We start from the raw sequence: 19309 nt of genomic DNA, 5'->3' as shown, positions 1-19309 counted from the left end.
AATCTGAAAGGCACAAGTGTTTATATTAATGAACATCTCACTAAAAAGAATGCCGACATTGCTAAGAAAGCCAGATTACTAAGAAAACAGAACAAAATCCAGGCTACATGGACTGTGAACTGTAAAGTTTTTATAAAAACAAAGGATGCGCCTGAGAATGCTAAAGGTATATGGATTAGATCCTTAGAACAACTAGACAAGTTTGGAGTTGATAAGTAGTGGATGCACAACAATTAACAGTTACATAATAGAAATAAATATGGGTTTACTTTTTTTTTTTTTTTTTTTTTAAACGAAAGGTCTGTTACTGGATTTAGATAAATACAAAACAAAATAAAAATAAATGAATACTCATAAACATTTAGAGTCTAAAATATATGATGTAGATACTATGGTTGATGCAGATTTTTTTCCAGTGATTGAACATTGTAAATATTATAATCAGGAGCAATTCAACAGCAATATAATGGTAAATGGAGGTTTCTCTATCATTCACTTTAATAGTAGAAGCATGAATTCAAATTTTTTTAAAATAACAGACTATTTAAAACAGCTAAACAGACATTTTAATATTATAGCAGTCTCAGAGACCTGGTTCAATGATAAAAATACAAATAATTATGAAATAGAAGGATATAGACTATATTATATGAATAGAAGTGATAAAAGAGGTGGAGGGGTTGCTTTATTTATCGATATTAAATTAAAGTGTAAAATTAGAAATAAAATGTCAATAGCTGTTGATGGTGTAATGGAAATGATTACTGTTGATATAATAAATGAAAACTCTAAAAATATAATAATAAGTTGTGTGTACAGGTCACCAGGTTCAAATATTGACTTATTTACAGATAAAATAATTGAGCTCTTTGAAAGTAGTTGTAATAAAACAGTTTTTTTGTGTGGAGATTTTAATATTGATTTGGGAAGTCAAATCGATTCAAATAATATTAGAACGTTTATTAATACAATGTATAGCTTAAGTCTTTATCCTTTAATAACCAAATCAACAAGAATTACAACCCACAGTGATACAGTTATTGATAATATCTTTACAAATATAAGAAATGAAGAGGTGCTGAGTGGGATTATGATAACTGATATAAGTGATCATTTGCCAGTGTTTACAATTTGTAAAAATAATAAGTTCAGTGAAAAAACAGTTTTAATAAAGAAAAAAATGATAAATACATCAAAAAAAGCTTTGGATAAATTGAAAGATGATTTAAAAAGACAAAACTGGAAGGATGTGTATGTTGATGATGTAAATAGAGCATATGGTGTGTTTATGAATATTTTGGAAACCCTGTATGAAAAAAATTGTATGCAAAAAAAATTGTGTTAAGAGAAATGTTGCTGACAAGCCATGGATGACGAACGGGTTAAGGAATGCCTGTAAAAAAAAGAATTACCTTTATTCATGTTTCTTGAAATTGAGAACAAAAGACGCAGAAGAAAGATATAAAAAGTATAAGAACAAGTTGGTATGGATTATAAGAAAGCATAAGAAGGAATATTATAGTGACTTACTAATAGGGCTGTCCCTAACGATTATTTTTTAAACGATTATTCTAACGATTATTTTTTTCGATTAGTCGACTAATCTATTCATTGAGAAACATATTTAAATAATTATTTTACGTTTTAAAGCAAACGATAAATTACTATATTTATATATAATAACAACAACAACAACAACACAAGCCTACTAAACCAAACCCCACACTTATAATCACTTACATGTACAGCACGTTGTTTAGATCTATAACGCTAAAAATGGATAAGCTCCCATACACCACAACCGTGTGTTGCACTGTTTTCTGTGACCGCTAGATTTTGTGACCACTGGCAAGTAGTTCTCAGCAGACCGGTGCACTGGCCGATTCGAAACGTGTTCGTTTCTAATGTTTACCCCGACTGGCCAAAACGGTTCAGTTTAGGGCTGAGGGTAAGGTGTAGGTATAGAAAGCTTCCGTTTTGCCAATGAACGCTCATAACCGTGAGCACTGGTCACAAAATTCCGACGGTGACAGAAAACGGTGTAACACCGCAGCGCCGACGGCGCTAGCTAAAATAACTTAAGGCAGCTAGCTTAGCTAAACACCTGAACTTATGAATAATGCTACTGTTTCTGGAAACTGCGAAATGCCATGCACAAATATAAACCAAAAATGTATAATTTCTGCCTGTGGCAGGTTTAAAACCTTTGGTAGACAGCCTTAAGTCTTTTTAAGGACACCCGCGGAGACCCTGATGTAAACGGTAACTTACTGTGTGACCCTGTTGACATAGTGCTCCTGGATGTTTGCGCTTCAAGTGCTCCTTTTGCACGTATGGCAGAGGACCACATTGTTGCCCTTTTGCGTGAAATGCTCCCAAACTTTAGATGCCCGCTGGCGTTTTTTTGTAGCTGGAGATTGCTCTCCGGAGTCCAAGCTCTCTAGAGCTTAGATTCTCTGCCCGAACCCGACATGACCCGAGGCCCGCCCGTAAATCCGACCCGGGCTCCAGAAAATAGTCCGAGATGTAGGCGTCTGTTTTTTAATTATATTTTAATTTAAAAAAAAATAACGAAAACTGAAAGTGAAACTAAACTAATTTATTTATAAGCGCTGTTTTCACTACCGCAGTTCTACAGCGGGGGTGTTGTGCCGATTCTGTCCGCGAAGCGGGAGTCAGATTCAGCAGAGAGTCGGATTCGGCACAAACGCGGCGGCACCTCGCGGTCCGCGGTGTCAGTTGTAAGCGCTCGCGCTAGCCGCAAAATACGGCAGAAAACACTGAGGGAGCTGCAGAATTATGAATGGGACTAGAATATGAGCACGAGGAGATCAAAGAGAACCTTCACCTGTGAGTAGAACAAGCAAATCTCTCTCTCTCTCTCTCTCTCTCTCTCTCTCTCTCTCTCTCTCTCTCTCTCTCTCTCTCTCTCTCTCGCACACGTGAACTCCTCCGCGTTTGACTTGCAGAACTGTGTTTAGCTGTTCTTAAAAATCATTTTAATTAAATAATAGTTCTATGCTTCTATGTTACCGTGTTAATTAACATAATTCTGATCATATTTCGCTCATTAAAACAGCCCGAAAACAGCCAGTTGGAATTTTTGGGCCCGATCTAACCTCTAATGCTCTCCACAGGCGCCGCCATGTTTACGACGCGCCGACGCACGTTATGCAAATCGATGTATTTTTGTAATCGATGACGTCGATTATGTCGATGCGTCGCCCCAGCCCTACTTACTAAACAAAAGTAAGGGTGATATGAAAGCAACATGGGGAGTAATGAATAGTGTTTTGAAAAATCATAAAACACCTTCGGATATTTCACAGTATTTTGTACAAGATGACAAAAGTGTAATAGCAAACGAATTCAATCAATACTATGTAAATGTTGGCTCAAGCCTTGCAGCTAAAATACCAAAAGTAAATAATACAAATCATACAGTCATGGGTTGTGTCAACAGCATTTTTCTTGGTGAAACTGATAAAGAGGAAATACTAAGCATTGTAAAAAATCTCGCGGATAAAAGATCAAAAGATTGGGTTAACATGGATATGATGTTAGTGAAGGATATAATCAGTTGTGTTATTGAGCCGCTTACATATATATGTAATTTATCGTTTTCAACTGGAATATTTCCTGATAATATGAAAATAGCTAAGATAGTTCCTCTTTATAAGAATGGTGACAAATGTGTCTTTAAAAACTATAGACCAATATCTTTGTTGCCACAGTTTTCAAAAATTCTAGAGAAATTATTTGTGAATAGATTAGATAAATTTATTGATAAACAAAATATTTTAAGTAGCAGTCAGTATGGATTTAGAGCAAATAAACAAATAACATCAATGGCTCTCATTGAATTGATGGAGCAGATAACAACTGCTGTGGATCAAAAACAGTACTGTGTTAGCATTTTTGTTGATCTAAAGAAAGCATTTGACACCATTGACCATAGTATTCTTCTTGAAAAGCTGAATAAATATGGCATTAGAGGGACAGCACAACAGTGGGTAGCTAGCTATCTAGAAAATAGAAAACAATTTGTACAAATAAGTGATGTACGATCTGAACTTTGTAATATTACATGTGGAGTTCCTCAGGGTTCTGTACTTGGTCCAAAGTTATTTATTTTATATGTAAATGACTTGGTAAATGTGTCAGGATTCTTTAAATGTATTCTATTTGCAGATGATACCACTTTTTTTTGTTTAGGTAAAGATATAGAACGAATGTTGGATATTATACAGATAGAATTTGTGAAAATACAAACTTGGTTTCAGCTTAATAAATTATCATTAAACCTGGATAAAACAAACTATATGATATTCAGTAATAGAAAGAAAACTATTGATATTCCATTTAGAGTTGATGGTGTTGAGATTTGTAGAGTCAGTGAGGTGAAGTTTCTGGGTGTCATCATTGATGAAAAGCTGACATGGAAACCACACATAAATCATTTAAAAACTAAAATCGCTAAATCTATTGCATTATTGTACAAAGTAAGGGAGTTATTTAATGATAAAGCTCTGTATATATTGTATAATGCTATAATTGTTCCACACTTAAACTACTGTATTGAAGTCTGGGGGAAAGCGTGTAAAACAATTAAATATTCTATTCTTATTCTACAGAAAAGGGCTGTAAGAATTATCACCAGAAAACATTACAGTCATCCATCAAATACATTGTTTTATCAGTTGAAATTATTGAAATTCTATGATTTAGTTGACTTTTATATTTTATTATTTATGTATAAGGCTCATAAAAAAATATTAAGTTCAAACATTCAATTAAATTTTGTGAAGAGAAAACGTTGTTATAATCTTAAGGGGATAGAGATGTTTGTAAAACCTAAATTTCGAACTAGTCTGAAGGAGCGGTGTACTGTAATTCAAGGAATAAGATTATGGAATAATTTGGAGAGTGATGTTAAAAATGCTAGATCAATGTATGTGTTTAAAAAAATGATAAAAGCTGGTCTGTATAAAAAAATGAAATAGTATAATGTGTAACTATATAAATTGTTTGAGAAGGATTTGATGTTTTTTGTCTATTTTTTTTTTTGTTTGTTTGTTTGTTTTTGTTTTTGTTTTTTTTGTTTTTTCAAAAATGTACTATTGTTCTTAAATATTTTTGGGATAAAAGGGGCAGATATTATAAGATTTTTTTCTTCTTTCTGCTGCCTTTCATTTTATTTGTGATTTGTATATTTCTCTTTTTCTGTAAAATTGTATTTTGTTTATAATGAAATTAATAAAATCTTCTTCTTCTTCTTCTTCTTCTTCTACACTCAACCACATAAGTATACCACAGACCTCCCATATTTGCAAAAAGAATGCTAGTCTGAAAATCCTCATACCATTCTTTTGAGAATCTGAGTTCAGTTTATTATTTCAATTGTTTGAAAATGAACCTGCTAAAATTAGTGTGTTAGTACCTTATATAGTTGGTGTGTAATACCATTTGGGATGCAGCCATGGTCTTCTGCTGTAGTTGCTCATCCTCCTTAAGGTTGGACATGTTAATTCCCAGATGATTTTCTGCTCAACCCAGTTGTTCAGATTTACTGTAGACCTCTGTCAGCTTCAATGAGTATGACCATCACGATCACTCTGGTGGTTGGTGTAAAAGCATTACCTGAAGTAGCACTACATGGTTTAATGCCTTTCTGCCACGAAAAGTAGATGTACAAGCCTGTTGCCACAGCAAGCACAAGCCGTGCTGTGTGAGCTTTGTTCAGTAGAGGAGTAGGGGCTTGCTGGCGTCAGCTTTCAGCCCCCCACCACCAGAAAACATGATTAGGCTGATCACTCCTAGCAACATAGCAGGGTTTAATTTTCATCCTGAGGTATTCTAGACTTGCAGCCTCTCCACAGACTGGAAAAATACCCGCTGCCGGCATTCAAGAGGATCCAAGCTAGCAGGCAGCAGATGCATCACGTCCTTTCTTTATTCTTTATGTAACTCTCTCTAACTCCAGCCTCCCTCCACTCCACTAAATATATGGGGGCTTTGCAACATGGGAGGGGATTCAGAGGGCAGGGGTATCTGTTACTTTTTAAGATCCAAAGCCTCAGGTGGGAGTTCTAACTAGCTACCTCTAATCTGGGTGGCCCAAGCTTTTGCTTTAGTCAGTTCCAGAACTGCAATCGGTAGGATTGGTTCTGTTCACCAGCCCTCGCAGGGATGCCTTTGTCTAGGCTGTGTCCAGCCCGACCCGGACGTCACCTGACAGTCTCATGTTGTTTTTTGAATTTAGTTCTGTGCTATTCTTAGCAGCACTTGCTCCGAAAAGAGAGAGGGGGTCAGGGAACAGTGTGAAGAGACACTGGCAGATCCACAACGATGCCCAGGTACCCAGTCACTCTTTCCCTACTTGTGTCTGCTGTACATTCAACCTCAAATTACTGTAAGGGGCTGGTGGGAACTGTAACTGCTGTATAGTGTGAATGTGGAGTCTAGTGTAAAAGTTTGTGCTTGGATCATTGACCATGCTTGGCTGTCTCTGGATTAGCAAACTGTAAATTCTGTTCTGGTCTGGCAGTAATTAGGATAACATCTTGAATATTGTTGAGGTTTTAGTCAGCTGCTCAGGATAGGTTTGTTTTTGCCAATTAGACTGTTGTATGGTAACCTTGACTGTTCTCATTCAGAATAGGTGTTCTAGTGGCAATGGTTTGTAAGTTTATATGTAGTTTAAGTAAACCAGTCTAGGTAATCAGTGATGAGCTGTTTCACAGATGGGTAATTGTCTAGTTTTGGACTACACAGCATTTTGAATGGAGATTTTCCATTGAAAGGAAAATGTACTCTACCAACTAAGATTAATACCTTTCTGCGAAACTTACCCAGAGTTATCTAGGTTAGTAAATCTAGTGCTCTAGAGCAGAACTTTAATTTTTACTTTAGAAAGAGTCTTTCAACCAGAGGACAAACCTACAACTAAAAGCATGTCTGTTGGTAATTAAAAACAGTCTAAGACTGGAATAAATGTTTATGTAGAGGCAAACTAGACCTTCATGTTTTCCCTGTTGACTTTGCCAGTGTTTGTTAAAGTTGATGTATTTTATAAATGAAAAATGAAGTGACAGCTTTCCTGCGCTCTGAAAGTTCTGTTCTTTGTGATTTAGTATTGCATTTTAGGGATTTGTCTGCATCTATAATGTGGGGTTTCGCGTGTTTGTTTAATGACGTAATAGTGTAAGTTTATTTTTGACTTAATTTAGGATTAATGAATAATAAGAGTCATTTCTGCAGCTGTAAAAGAAGCTGTAATCTCTAAGTTCATTAGATGAAGCTAAACCTAATTGCAGGTGATTGAAGGAGTGAACGTCAATAGGGAAAAATCTTGTAATTCACAGATATGAGCTCATAAATGGAGCACATGAGTGGTGTGTTCCATTTGGAGAGTGAGTGGAGGGTTAGAGAAGCTGAATGAGTAAAGGGGTGTGGAATGTATTGTTGCCCGTGGCAGTAAACAGTCATGTCCACTATGACGCCCTAGCCCTTCTCTCGTCGGTTCTGACGCAGAGCCCAGAAATATCACTGGCCTGTGATTTGGATGTTCAATGATTCTCCTCACATTTCACCCTAGAACTCACAAATAAAATAAAATTCACTCGTTTCCAGAATTAGATCTAATATTAATACCCACAGTAATAACACCATAGGCATTTTGTTCATAACCGACATTGGTGAAAAACAAGCAAGCAAGCAAGCAAAGAATCTCCTTTCCACCTAGACCAGCCCTTACTGTCATCTCACTCAAACATACCTGATCTCCACCACAGTTTTAAAAATTCCTTTTGGATAACTTTAAACCAGCTTTAAGCAGTTAAACTTGGTTTGATGTCTTGTAATCGTTCATCTGCCTCTTGATTATATTCCAGAGGTTTTCAATTTGGTAAAATCAAAAACGGAATTTTTGGTGGTCTTTTATTTTTTCCAGAGGTGTGTGTATATTAGTGCTAGGCAAACTAGAGTTTTATTTGACAAAAGCATATAGCCCAAACTTAACAGACTGGTTTCTCTCACACATTAATACAATAAGAAATAGAAATAAGAATAAGAATAAAACTTTTCTAGGTCCTATGTAGTGCAAACAATAAGTGCAAACCACAACCAGTCATATTAATATATTGTGTTTTTTTTTTCTCCTAAATCTCTTGTAATTTAATTATGCATAACCATAAGCATCATATTAAGACTAGGGTTTGTGTTTTTTTTCTCCTAAATCTCTTGTAATTTAACTATGCATAACCATAACCATCATATTAAGACCATGCTTAAAGTGCAAACAGAGACATTTTTTTAATACAGTGCAGAGCTAAGGGATTAGTACAGCTGCCTATGAAACAGTCACGTGTAGGATTTACTTACAGTATTTACTAGGGCTGTGAATCTTTGGGATAGTAAGAGCACTGTCTAGCGGAGCTTTTTAACTGTACCGCGGAGCTCATACTGTCTCGCAGAGCTCACCTACTGTCGCACGGAGCTTTTAAACTGTACCACGGAGCTCACCTACTGTTGTGTGGAGTTTTTAACTGTACCACGGAGCTCATACTGTCGCGCGGAGCTTTTTAACTGTACCGCGGAGCTCACCTACTGTTAAGGGTACTTTTAAGGGGATGTTCTGCCTCAGTTCTCCTCTCACCTGTGGAGTCTTTCTCGACTACGGCTAAGGGTGATGAGCCTTAAGGCCGGTCCAGCTGACTGCTCAATCAGTCCTGATTCAGACCAGCTGGGACAGGAAGGGGTGCATGTCACGGCATGGGCTGGACCCACACTCCCCTTCCGCCTCCGCACATCACATGTAAAATCATGTAAAATCACAATTACTTCAATTTGAAAATCACATTTAAACTGTGATTTGAATTAACTTAATTAATCATGAAAATTGCCCTGCACTAGTATATATACGTACTGTGCTGGAAGTGCCTGACTGTTTACAAGAGACACGTCCACTATAAAACTCTGTTATTTACCAAAGAAACACCAGTGAAACACATGCGCACAGTAAGGTAATTTACTGCCTTTCAAAAAATAAAGTTAGGTAATTCGCATCTAAATGGAACAGGAGTGGCCGTGGCTCTGTTGCTGGCACAGCAGACATCATTGATGCCAGCTTATGGGTCAGGAAACATTAATTGGCTGTAGGCATGTCCCATTCTTTTGTTGCTGCCTAAGCCGTCTCCGGGGAGAGGGGGGGTTTAGGGAGGTAGGTAGGTTCTCTTATGTTAGTGGTGAAGCTGTCCTGTTTGCTGGAGCTCTGCCATTCTTCTCACGTTTGTGACTGTGTTCCCTCAGCAGCTGGCCCTCCTCTGAGCTAGAGCTTGGCCAGATCCGCCTTATTGTCTACCAGGACTGCGAGAGACGGGGCCGAAATGTCCTCTTTGACTCAAACAGCAAGAAGAAGAGTGCAGAAGATGCTTCTGTCACGGTCAGTATGTCCCTCCCTTTTCTCTGGCTCTTTCTTTATGGGGGTTTAGCTTGAACTGACACTGTTGATATAAACTTTAAAATACAGATCTCTGCAATGCAGGTTTTACTAGCAGAATCTCTGATTCCAAATTTCAGCTTTATTATATTTTAAGACCACATATCCATCACTTTACACTCTAATGCTGTAATTACAACCCCAACTTCCAAAAAGTTGGAACAATATGTTGAATGTAATAAAAACAGAATACAATCAATTGCAAATGTCATAGAACCCTATTTTACTCACACCATAGTACATAGGTGTGGGCCTGCCACTGCTGCTGAACGAAAATATCACTGAATTACTTTGTTGGACTTTAGTTTAGTGTAAATTTTTCTCTCTTTTCATTTAATTGGCCAAACAACAGAAGTGTTTTTTTGTTATAAAATAAATATTTTTGTTTGCCATATATTTAGTGCATTCATTAGTTTCAGGTTATTGCTCCACCCCCAAGTGCATATCCCTTAGACACAGTTAAATAACATCAGAGCCATAAGCAGGCCTTACTTGCCTGCTTCACCCAGAGGTCCTGACCGGTTTCAACCAGAGGCCTTATCTCCAATAATAATAGCATCAGCTGACTCTGAGTGTGTAAGCATTCCTTAGTGTTCACATGACGGCCGACGTGCTCTCCCGTTCTCACGTCTCCAGCTCGTTTTTCATTAGCTGTCATGAGGCTGGTGCGGGCTAATGGAACTCTCCACACACACACCCAGCCTGAAAAACCAAACCCAAACAAAGAAATGCATCAGTTCCTGATGTAGAGTCAGCATGTTGTGGCTGAAACTGTGGACTGTCTCAGTTGTTGTGCTCTTGTTTGTATTTAGGTGGGCTGAACCATATTTCTGTTTTACTTTCTAACTACACTTTATTCTATATTTGTAATAACCTTAAATACAGGTGAAGGCACCAGTGTCTTTTTACACCTAGCTTAGCTTTGCTGTTAACACAGTGTTGAGCACAATGTAAACAATTCCTGCAAAAATGTAATGTGCTGCATGAAATTGTACTAGCTAATTATGGTCTGTATGCTGGTCTGTACATAAACATAATATATAAGCACTGGTGTTTGTGTTTGGGTGAGGCTGTGAGGGATCTGTGACTTTGGAGCCCTGCTGCAGTCACATGATTCTTTTGGCAGAGGAGTTGTTGAGGGAGAGGGAGAGAGAGAGAGAGAAGCTGCAGGCAATAGAAAGAGGGAGGAGGGGGTAGAGAGAGAGAGAGAGAGAGAGAGAGCAAATAAGCAAACGGCTCCAGCTCACGAGTTGTCGAGGAAGTCATATGACTCGGGCTCACATGCTCCGCTGCTGTTGTTTGGTCAGGACTGGAGGAGAAGTGTTTGGTTTGAGCCATTAGCAGAACAGAGAGCAGCACGCATACCACATCGCCCTAAACTGGCCCAGACCTAAACCCAAACCCCATTCAGCTCTTTATCAGTCTGCTTTATTTAATCCCATTACGTAACACTGTCTGACTTCCAAACTGTTTGGCCAGAATTGAGCCCAAGCTTATTGTTTGTGCGTACATTTGTGTGTGTCACTGTGCACATCCCTATAAAGCTGATGTGTGATTTGTTTTAAAAATTATTATTTAAAAAAGTGTGGATTGGATTGTTGTTCCCTAGCCTTTAGTGAATAAGATTAGTTGTCTTAAATTTTGTGTACGTTGGCTGTTTGTCAGCAAGACTGGTGTAGTGAGGCGAAATGGTGAAGCTCTGTATTGTGGTTACTCAGCAGAAAGTGATGCCTCTTTCTGTATAGGATTACTGCTTTGTATATTCATGCAAACATATCCCTATTTCATGTGCGCAGAAGATGTGCGGACAGTCGCAGGCCAAGATGTTTGGGAAGTGCTGTCAGTTGAGGCCGTTGGGAGGCAGCTCCAGCTCCCTGGACAGCAGCTCTTCCTGTGCCTCCGAGCCCAGAGAACACAACCGCTTCCAGGTCAGCCAGCTGGCTCCTCTAACCCCACTGAATCACTGACTTTTACAGATGGTGGCTTTACCCCTTTATCTAGTTTATGAGCTTAATTAAACCTAGTGACACCTAAAAAAATTCCTTTAAAATGCTTTGTTGGAAAGGACTAGGCTTTAATCCTTTTCTGGGAAAACAACTTTAAATAATGTACTGTATTAAATCCAGTGAGGTCAAAATTTGATCATTTCAGGATGTATCCAGTAAGTGTTTTGAAGTTATGGTGTAATTATTTGTGCTGCTTTTTTTGACATTTTTTTCTGTTAGGGTACACCACACTGCTCCTCAGACGCCAACATGCTAGGGGAGATGATGTTCGGATCTGTTGCCATGAGCTATAAAGGCTCCACACTGAAAATTCATCAGATCCGGTGAGCAAGGCCGAGGGTAGAGCATGGGCGGGCTGAAGCAGGAATGAATACAGTGTCACATTTGACCTGACAGGACAAAACAAAACACAAAGCTAGTGAATCATGACACAGTGCTGACTTTTGCTGACTCTATCTCTCTCTCTCTCTCTCTCTCTCTCTCTTTCTCTCTCTTTCACACCCTCACCCCACTTTCTGTCGTGTGACTGTAGATCACCCCCACAGCTAATGCTAAGTAAAGTTTTTACTGCACGGACGGGCAGCAGCGTCTACGGCAGCCTTAACACGTAAGTGTCTCTACCTGCACTCTGATGCTCACTTGATTTAGACAGATTAGAGCTCAAGAATACAAGAAAACTATGACAGTGCAGTATATAGGGATTTCATGCATTTTCACCAGCAAATAAATGTAAGTACAGGACAATACACAACAAAAATGTCTGTCTAATTCTTTGGAAAGTACAGGGGTTGAAAAATGAAACTGAAACACCTGAATTTAGACCCCAATAATTGATTGTCCCAACGGACAGTTCTGGTGGAAACAGGAGATTGAGGTGCACATTGAATTCTGCCGTGATTTGGGCAGCCCTGGTTTTATGTTTTTTAGATACAATCCAGGTTAGCACCCGAACATCCCTTTCAGAAAGCTTCCTCTTGCGTCCACAGTTAATCCTGTTGGATGTGGTTGGTCCTTCTCGGTGGTATGCTGACATTACCCTGGATACCATGGCTCTTGATACATCACAAAGACTTGATGTCTTGGTCACAGATGCGCCAGCAAGACGTGCACAAACAATTTGTCCTCTTTTGAACTCTGGTATGTCACCCATAATGTTGTGTGCATTGCAATATTTTGTGCTCTTACCCTGCTAATTGAACCCTCACACTCTGCTCTTACTGGTGTAATGTACAATTAATGAAGATTCACCACCAGGCTGCTCCAATTTAGCCATGAATCCTCCCACACTAAAATGACAGTTGTTTCAGTTTCATTGTCCAACCCCTGTAGTTGTTCCCTCGTGAGCTCGACTGAATATAAAAAATCTGTTCCAGATTTATTCTGGATACTCCACACCCATCCAGCCCCTCTGTTGATGTGTTCAGTTTCATCAGCAGTCCTGAGTTACCTTCATCAAGCTCTAATTTTGTAAACCAGCTGCTGATGTTTGGTAATAAGGAGAGATCTGGAGATTATTTAATGAACACTGTGATGTAATCCCACCATCTGTATGAATTTTATTTGTATTTATTCTGATATTGGTGTCATACTGACATTTACTCCCTAGATAAGGAGTTTTTTTATTGTAATTTCCACAGGTGCCTAAAATATCTGAACAGTACTGAAGATTAACACACAAATTCACCATTTAAAGATCAGAGGCAGATTATGGACACACAAATATATTTGAAAAATCCTGTAATGTGTGTAATTGTCCATGCTCTCACTGTGATGACTACTGAAAATATATATTTTGCAGTAGTTTTTATTTTTACATTTAGGAAGCCCTGTTTAAATCCTGTTAGTTTTCAAGAACTAGAAGTACAACATATATCTTCTATATCACACACACACACACACACACACGCACGCACACAAACACAGCTCTTTGACATGTCTGCTGTGTCTGTGCTGTTTTTGCAGTCTGCAAGACAGTTTGGAGTTCATCAGTCAGGACTCCAACACGCTCAGGCCGGACCAGGGCACTGTGGTTAACGGCTTCCTGGGAAACATCGGTAATCTTTACCAAACACTAAACCACAAACATCTTATGACTGTTTCATAGTAAAGCCTATATCCTTCCGCATACACACAGATCTACATCCCCCCCACCCCCAACCTTTCTTTGCGTTTACATTTATCTACCTCTCGTTTGCCTCTTTTACCGCTCTAATGTGAGAGTTGGAAAATCAAACAAGAAATTTAAATCATGGTTTAGTACCACAACAGATGTTACAGCTGGGGAATGCTGTTTGTATCAGTGGTTCACCAGTGCAGACTTTTTCCTGTTACCATTTCAGAATTTTATTAAACCTCATATCACAATTACAAAACGCTACAGGAAATAGACACATGAATTCCCATGAAGAAAATAAATTTAACTAAGTAAAAGACACTATTTCCTCTTCAATGTGTGTCTGAAAGTGACGTGAGCAGTCAGCACTCCATTACAGTGGACCACATGATCCCATTCTGAAACTGCAGCTTTACACTGTTTCGGTCTGAGTATGAGCATTCACTTCTACTTTTAGATAATTCACATACTGTAATTTCTCACTGCTGGAGTTTTAAACCTTAAGGCTTCTGTGTCATAGTTTAAACATAGTTTACATTACATGTGAAAGCAGTTACTAAATCATTCAAGTAGCTGTTATTGTAATTACTAAAGAAGTTATTAAAATTTGTTACTAAACCATTTTAGTAACTGTTGTAAATAATACTAATTGTAAATAGTCCCGCCTCTTAAAAGAAATCGCTGGTTTTGCGGAGCGCGGAGGAGAGTGGGGAAGCCCCCACCTCGCTGTGGAGGATTTGTAAAGTTTTCCTTTTTACATTCAGCAGCGGGGTGCAGCGAGCTGACGTTAAAACATATCTGGATATACAGTGATTTTTCTAAAAGAAAGTTAACGGAGCTAACCATGTAAACTGTGTTGAGATTATTTCTGATAGCTGGTTAAAAATAAACGAATCGAAACCCACAGATCATACCCTCTATGAGCCTGTGATAGTCATTGTAGACTTGTAGACTAGGATTGCAGAATTACTGTAAATTATAATGAAGGAAAATTATTTTAGCCATCTTAACTAGTTTGCTAGAAGCTGGATGTAGTGGATAGTTAGATTTCAGTACAATACTTTATGTTGGTAGTTTAAAGCAGTTTCTTATCCCTGATCACTGCACTAAAAATGTGTTTTCTCACCGGATCCAGCTCATCAGCTAATAAACATTCATTCATTGAGTTTACCTGTTAAAATCTCTTAGCCCCTTAGATTTACTAATGGAATATATCTGGTCCTTTAGTAAGCTCATGAAACTAACAGACTAAGAGGGTTTGGGTCATCAACGTTTATATTAACATCTGCCAAAACTCTCAATGAAACATAAGGTTACATTCTTTTACGTAAAAGACCACCATCATAAGAAGTACTTTTTAGTGGAAAAAAGGTGGTGTAAATGTAAATATTCAAATATACAACTGAATAGACATGTATATTTCATAATAATAATAATATTAATAATAATAATAATAATAACATCTATTATATTATTTTAAACATTAGGTGATACCTCAACAGTAAATGTAAAGTGGAGTAAAAGTGGAGTAAAGTGACCTTTACTTGAATGTAACTATAATAAACAAAAGTACAGAAAAGAATAATTTATTTGTGATTAAAGGTAACAAATGTAATTCCAACTGACATCTTGTGGCTTCATCTTTCATCATTTCTGCATTGAATGATTATAGTGCTTAACTTTATCGTTGTCTTTTGTCTGTTTTTTGCATTTACTATTGACTACTATACATCTGCTATGCACACAGAACTTACAGCACAGTTATCCTTATTTCCATATTTAAATAATATTAATGATTGACAGGTTGGATGTATGTTCTGTGTGCGATAGCTCTGTTATTAATGACTGCCGATGTTCTGATTTGTTTTTCTGACGACTTTAAATGTTTTCTCATGTGTGTCTCTCTCTCAGTGTAACTAACCTGGTTCTCTTCATGTGTCTTCCTCCCTCCCTTATCTCTCTCTGTCGCCCGCTTTTTTTCTCTTTCTGTCCCTCTATATCTTTCTGTATTTATCCTTTTTCCCTGTATCTCTCTCTCTCTCTCTCTCTCTCTCTCTCTCTCTCTCTCATTTCCCCCACCCCTTCTCCTGTTCTGTGGACGTTGTGCTGCTGCAGGTTTCTCTCAGCTCTGCAGCCCTCGCCGGGCCTTCTCTGAGCAGGGCCCGCTCCGTCTCATCAAGAGTGCCTCTTTCTTTTCAGGTTGGCGCTGCGTGCGTGTGTGTGTGTGTGTGTGTGTGTGTTTGTATACTTTAAGAGTGGGCAATATATCTAATACAAATGTTTTGGGATATATACAGTCTGCAGAAATAAGAACATTCAGCGTGCGTGTTTACATGCATAAATTAGCCTTGTGAACCTGAGTTTTTTTCCCCCATGGTTTGGCTGGTTGAGCAGCTGGTTGTAATAGTTGACTAGGTTAGTGAAGCTGGTAATAATAATAGTAAAAAATAAACTTCTTAATGAGTTGCCTGAATAAATAAAAATGATAATTATAATAATAGCAATAATAGTGGACTTTTGTGAAAAGGTATTTGTCATACTGGTTTACTTTTTGCTGTTCAATTGCTAAGCTGGTAAACAAGCATAACCATTTTTCGTTGTGGAATTCTGGTTTGTGAAACTCACCTAAACTTGAGGACAGACAGGGAGTTTTGGTGCAAATATATTGCCCACCATTATTGTGTTTTCTTTTTAGGAGTGAGTGAGTAAATGTAGCTAGCGTGCGGCTGCTGTTTGTGACATGTTTGATGCATAGCATCACAGTTTGCTTCCTGTTACAAACATCTTCCACTTTCTCTCGTGTTTTAGCTGTTATTACATCATTACTTATGTAAAGTACTTCTTCCTGCATGATCACTGCATTCCTTTTTTATTTTGTTTCCTCTGTTTCACTCTCTCACACACTTTGAATATGTGCTCTTGTCTGTGTGGCTGATGCTAAGGGGGAGGTGCCATAAATTGCTTTAAAAATAGCCCTCCTGCTTCTGACCTCCGTTAGCTTTGGCTAATTGACATGCCAGCCTACCTATCAGTTATGCAATGAAAGGAATATCCATAAAGATTATGTGGCTGTCCCAAATATGATGACCCAATCCCCATTTAATAAAGATCAAGATAAGTTATTTTACAGTGGCCAATTTTAGATGACATGAGGATGGCTGTGCAGGAAAGACTGGAAATATTAATGAAGTAAAACACATTGTGTTCTTAATTTCTCCCCATCATTATGCTAATCATCTTTGTAGCTGCTAAAGGCAGTTTAACAGATTAATATGTTTATGGACTCACCTATGTTTCTTAGCCTGCACTGTGTATGTTCACACAATATGCTCAATAAAGGACATAATGAATATTTTTGTCAATAACTTTGATTTGCATAATTTTAAGACCATATTATATTAGTCATCGGTGCAGAAAAATCTATAATTTCCAAAAGAGCTTTTAACTTTTTTTTCCCAGTCCTGATCACTTTCTTCACACTGTGCTTTTCCTTACACATCTACTCTCATGCTTGTGCACCAAAAACTCCTTCCTGTGCACCACTCGTCCATCACATTGCAGCACTGTGTGTGGTAGGATCGATTGTGGACTCGGAGGTGCAGCGGTGGTGGGTGCTGGCGTGCTGTGCTGTTGATGTTTATGGCTCATTGGCGTCTTAAAGACTATCTCTTTCACTTCCTAGGCCACAGTAACCCCATGGACATGCCTGGCCGGGGACTGTATGACGAGAGGGACAGCGGGATTGCTCGATCAGGTGCGTACGCAGCAAGACTATAGCAGCTATAGCAGTCTATACAATCTGTAGATCACTATAATGCATAAACCCGTCAGTTTGGCCCCTGAAAGCGGGGAGCATGGAGTTTAGTTATGCAATGCAGGGAGTTTAGTTATGAGGGTTTGCGCTGTTCTCAGTGACTGAACTCGTTGACCTTTCTTCTCTTTTTTGGCTTTTTTTTTCTCTTCTTATTCTCTCTGGCAGCGTCTCTGAGCAGTCTGCTGATCACACCATTCCCATCTCCAGGCTCCTCCCTCACAAGTAGCTGTGCCAGTAGCTATCAGCGGCGCTGGTTACGAAGCCAGACCACAAGCTTGGAGAATGGAGTCTTTCCCCGATGGTAAGAATGCCACAGTTTTATGTGCTTACTCCTTTTCGCACACACACATACACACACATTTACACATAGCAAAGACACACTCAAGTCATAATGCTGTAACATTTTCTTATAAATTAAACTATAGATAAACTCTTTAACTTCTATGTAGAGGAGAGGATGATTACCTTGCTTGAAAAACAAAGGTGCCACAGCACTGCTCTTTATTTGCTCTCTTTGTGTTTGTGTGTGTTTTCTAGGTCTTTTGTACATCATTGCTGTCACGCAAAACCTTTTATTTCAATTTTTCATGTTTTGACAGAATATGAATTTGGCAATTGTTTTTCACAGAAGATCTAATTAACTTTCTTTAAAGGCAAAGAAATCTCCCCTTGCAATTCTGCAGAGGCTGACATGCCAGACTAGTATCGTGTCCCATTTTTTTCTTTAAACTTTTCACTTGTTAGTTGTGGGATTTGTGGACGGGGCCTTCTGCACTGTCCGTCACCATCACTACAGAGCCAGACACAATATTTCTATGATCAGCATACAACTTAACCAGTGTCAGTTCAGAAAAAGATTTGTAAAAGTAACAAGTTATTTTGAACTGAGACCTTTATCTCCAAAAGTAGCCAGTCCACATTTCCATATGACTAAAATTGCCTCCCCTTGTTGTAAAGAGAAATCCAGATAATAAGAAAATTCATCAGTTTCTCATTTAGAATGGAAGTTGCTCTAAAGACTACGGCTGTCACTAAACGCGTGGCATGCTTCACTGAGAATATAACTATGTGCCTCTATGTCTGTTAAAGGTCTGTGGAAGAGAGTTTTAACATGTCAGATGAGAACAGCGGGCCAAGCCTTGGCATAACGAGGAAGAAGAAGATAGCCATTGGCGTCATCTTTCTTCTCTCACCTAATGAAGAGGAGAATAGCAAGTTCCAGGACTTCTTCTTTTCTCATTTTCCTCTCTTTGAGAGCCACATGAACAAACTCAAGAGTGCTATTGAACAGGTAAGCCATGATCTCTTGCAGTACATGGCTGTATGTTTAAGAATATGAATCCTGATCAGGGAAGAATTGATTAGGGATTTTAGTGGAGAATATTGTGAGCAGGGTACAGTTATATCAAGTTATATGCTTTTTTGTATTCATTTTTAAATAATCTTGAATAGGCCGTGTATGAGCAGTCAGTGGGTTAATTCTGTTATGTCTTTCCCTTCTCAAGGCAATGAAGATGAGCCGACGGTCAGCTGATGTTAGTCAGAGGGTCTTGGCTCACAGCCGCATTGTGGATGGCCTCAATGAATTCAGGTAAAATGATAACACTTTATGTATTTATAAAAAAGTTTGGTGCAGTCTGAGATGTACATTACTGTGAGAGAGCAGGAGATTTTTTTAGTATTGATATATAGAGGAACAGACTGAATGTGAATGCTTACTTTGAGAATAGAAAGTCTGGTATGAAGTTTGAGTTTGGTTGATGGGGGGCCGATCACAAGGTGTTTTTGTAGTTGACCCTCTCTCACTCAGTAGGCCTTCCAGAGTTTCAATGAACACTTAATCCTTTCATGTGATGCAAGTTGGACAGTGATCAGAG

General features: G+C 38.4%; 1 protein-coding gene across 3 annotated transcripts in view; it reads left to right on the top strand.

Annotated features, from left to right (window-relative positions):
- fnip1 (folliculin interacting protein 1) overlaps window positions 1–19309 on the top strand; it is a 48995-nt gene that overhangs the window by 17827 nt on the left and 11859 nt on the right. The window contains exons 2-11 of one of the 3 annotated variants that reach the window (XM_022676463.2): window positions 9313–9442; window positions 11296–11427; window positions 11725–11828; window positions 12038–12112; window positions 13468–13559; window positions 15734–15817; window positions 17301–17372; window positions 17598–17733; window positions 18522–18723; window positions 18938–19023. In XM_022676463.2, the coding sequence (XP_022532184.2) occupies window positions 9313–9442; window positions 11296–11427; window positions 11725–11828; window positions 12038–12112; window positions 13468–13559; window positions 15734–15817; window positions 17301–17372; window positions 17598–17733; window positions 18522–18723; window positions 18938–19023 (1113 nt within the window). Of the gene's footprint in view, window positions 1–9309; window positions 9443–11295; window positions 11428–11724; window positions 11829–12037; window positions 12113–13467; window positions 13560–15733; window positions 15818–17300; window positions 17373–17597; window positions 17734–18521; window positions 18724–18937; window positions 19024–19309 lie in introns of all 3 variants that reach the window. The other 2 variants (XM_022676462.2, XM_022676465.2) reach the window with 2 other exon arrangements.

Source organism: Astyanax mexicanus, chromosome 17 (assembly GCF_023375975.1).
Source record: "Astyanax mexicanus isolate ESR-SI-001 chromosome 17, AstMex3_surface, whole genome shotgun sequence".
NCBI classification, from domain to species: domain Eukaryota; kingdom Metazoa; phylum Chordata; class Actinopteri; order Characiformes; family Acestrorhamphidae; genus Astyanax; species Astyanax mexicanus.
Note: the sequence above shows the minus strand (reverse complement) of the source record. Positions and strands in the feature narration are given on the sequence as shown.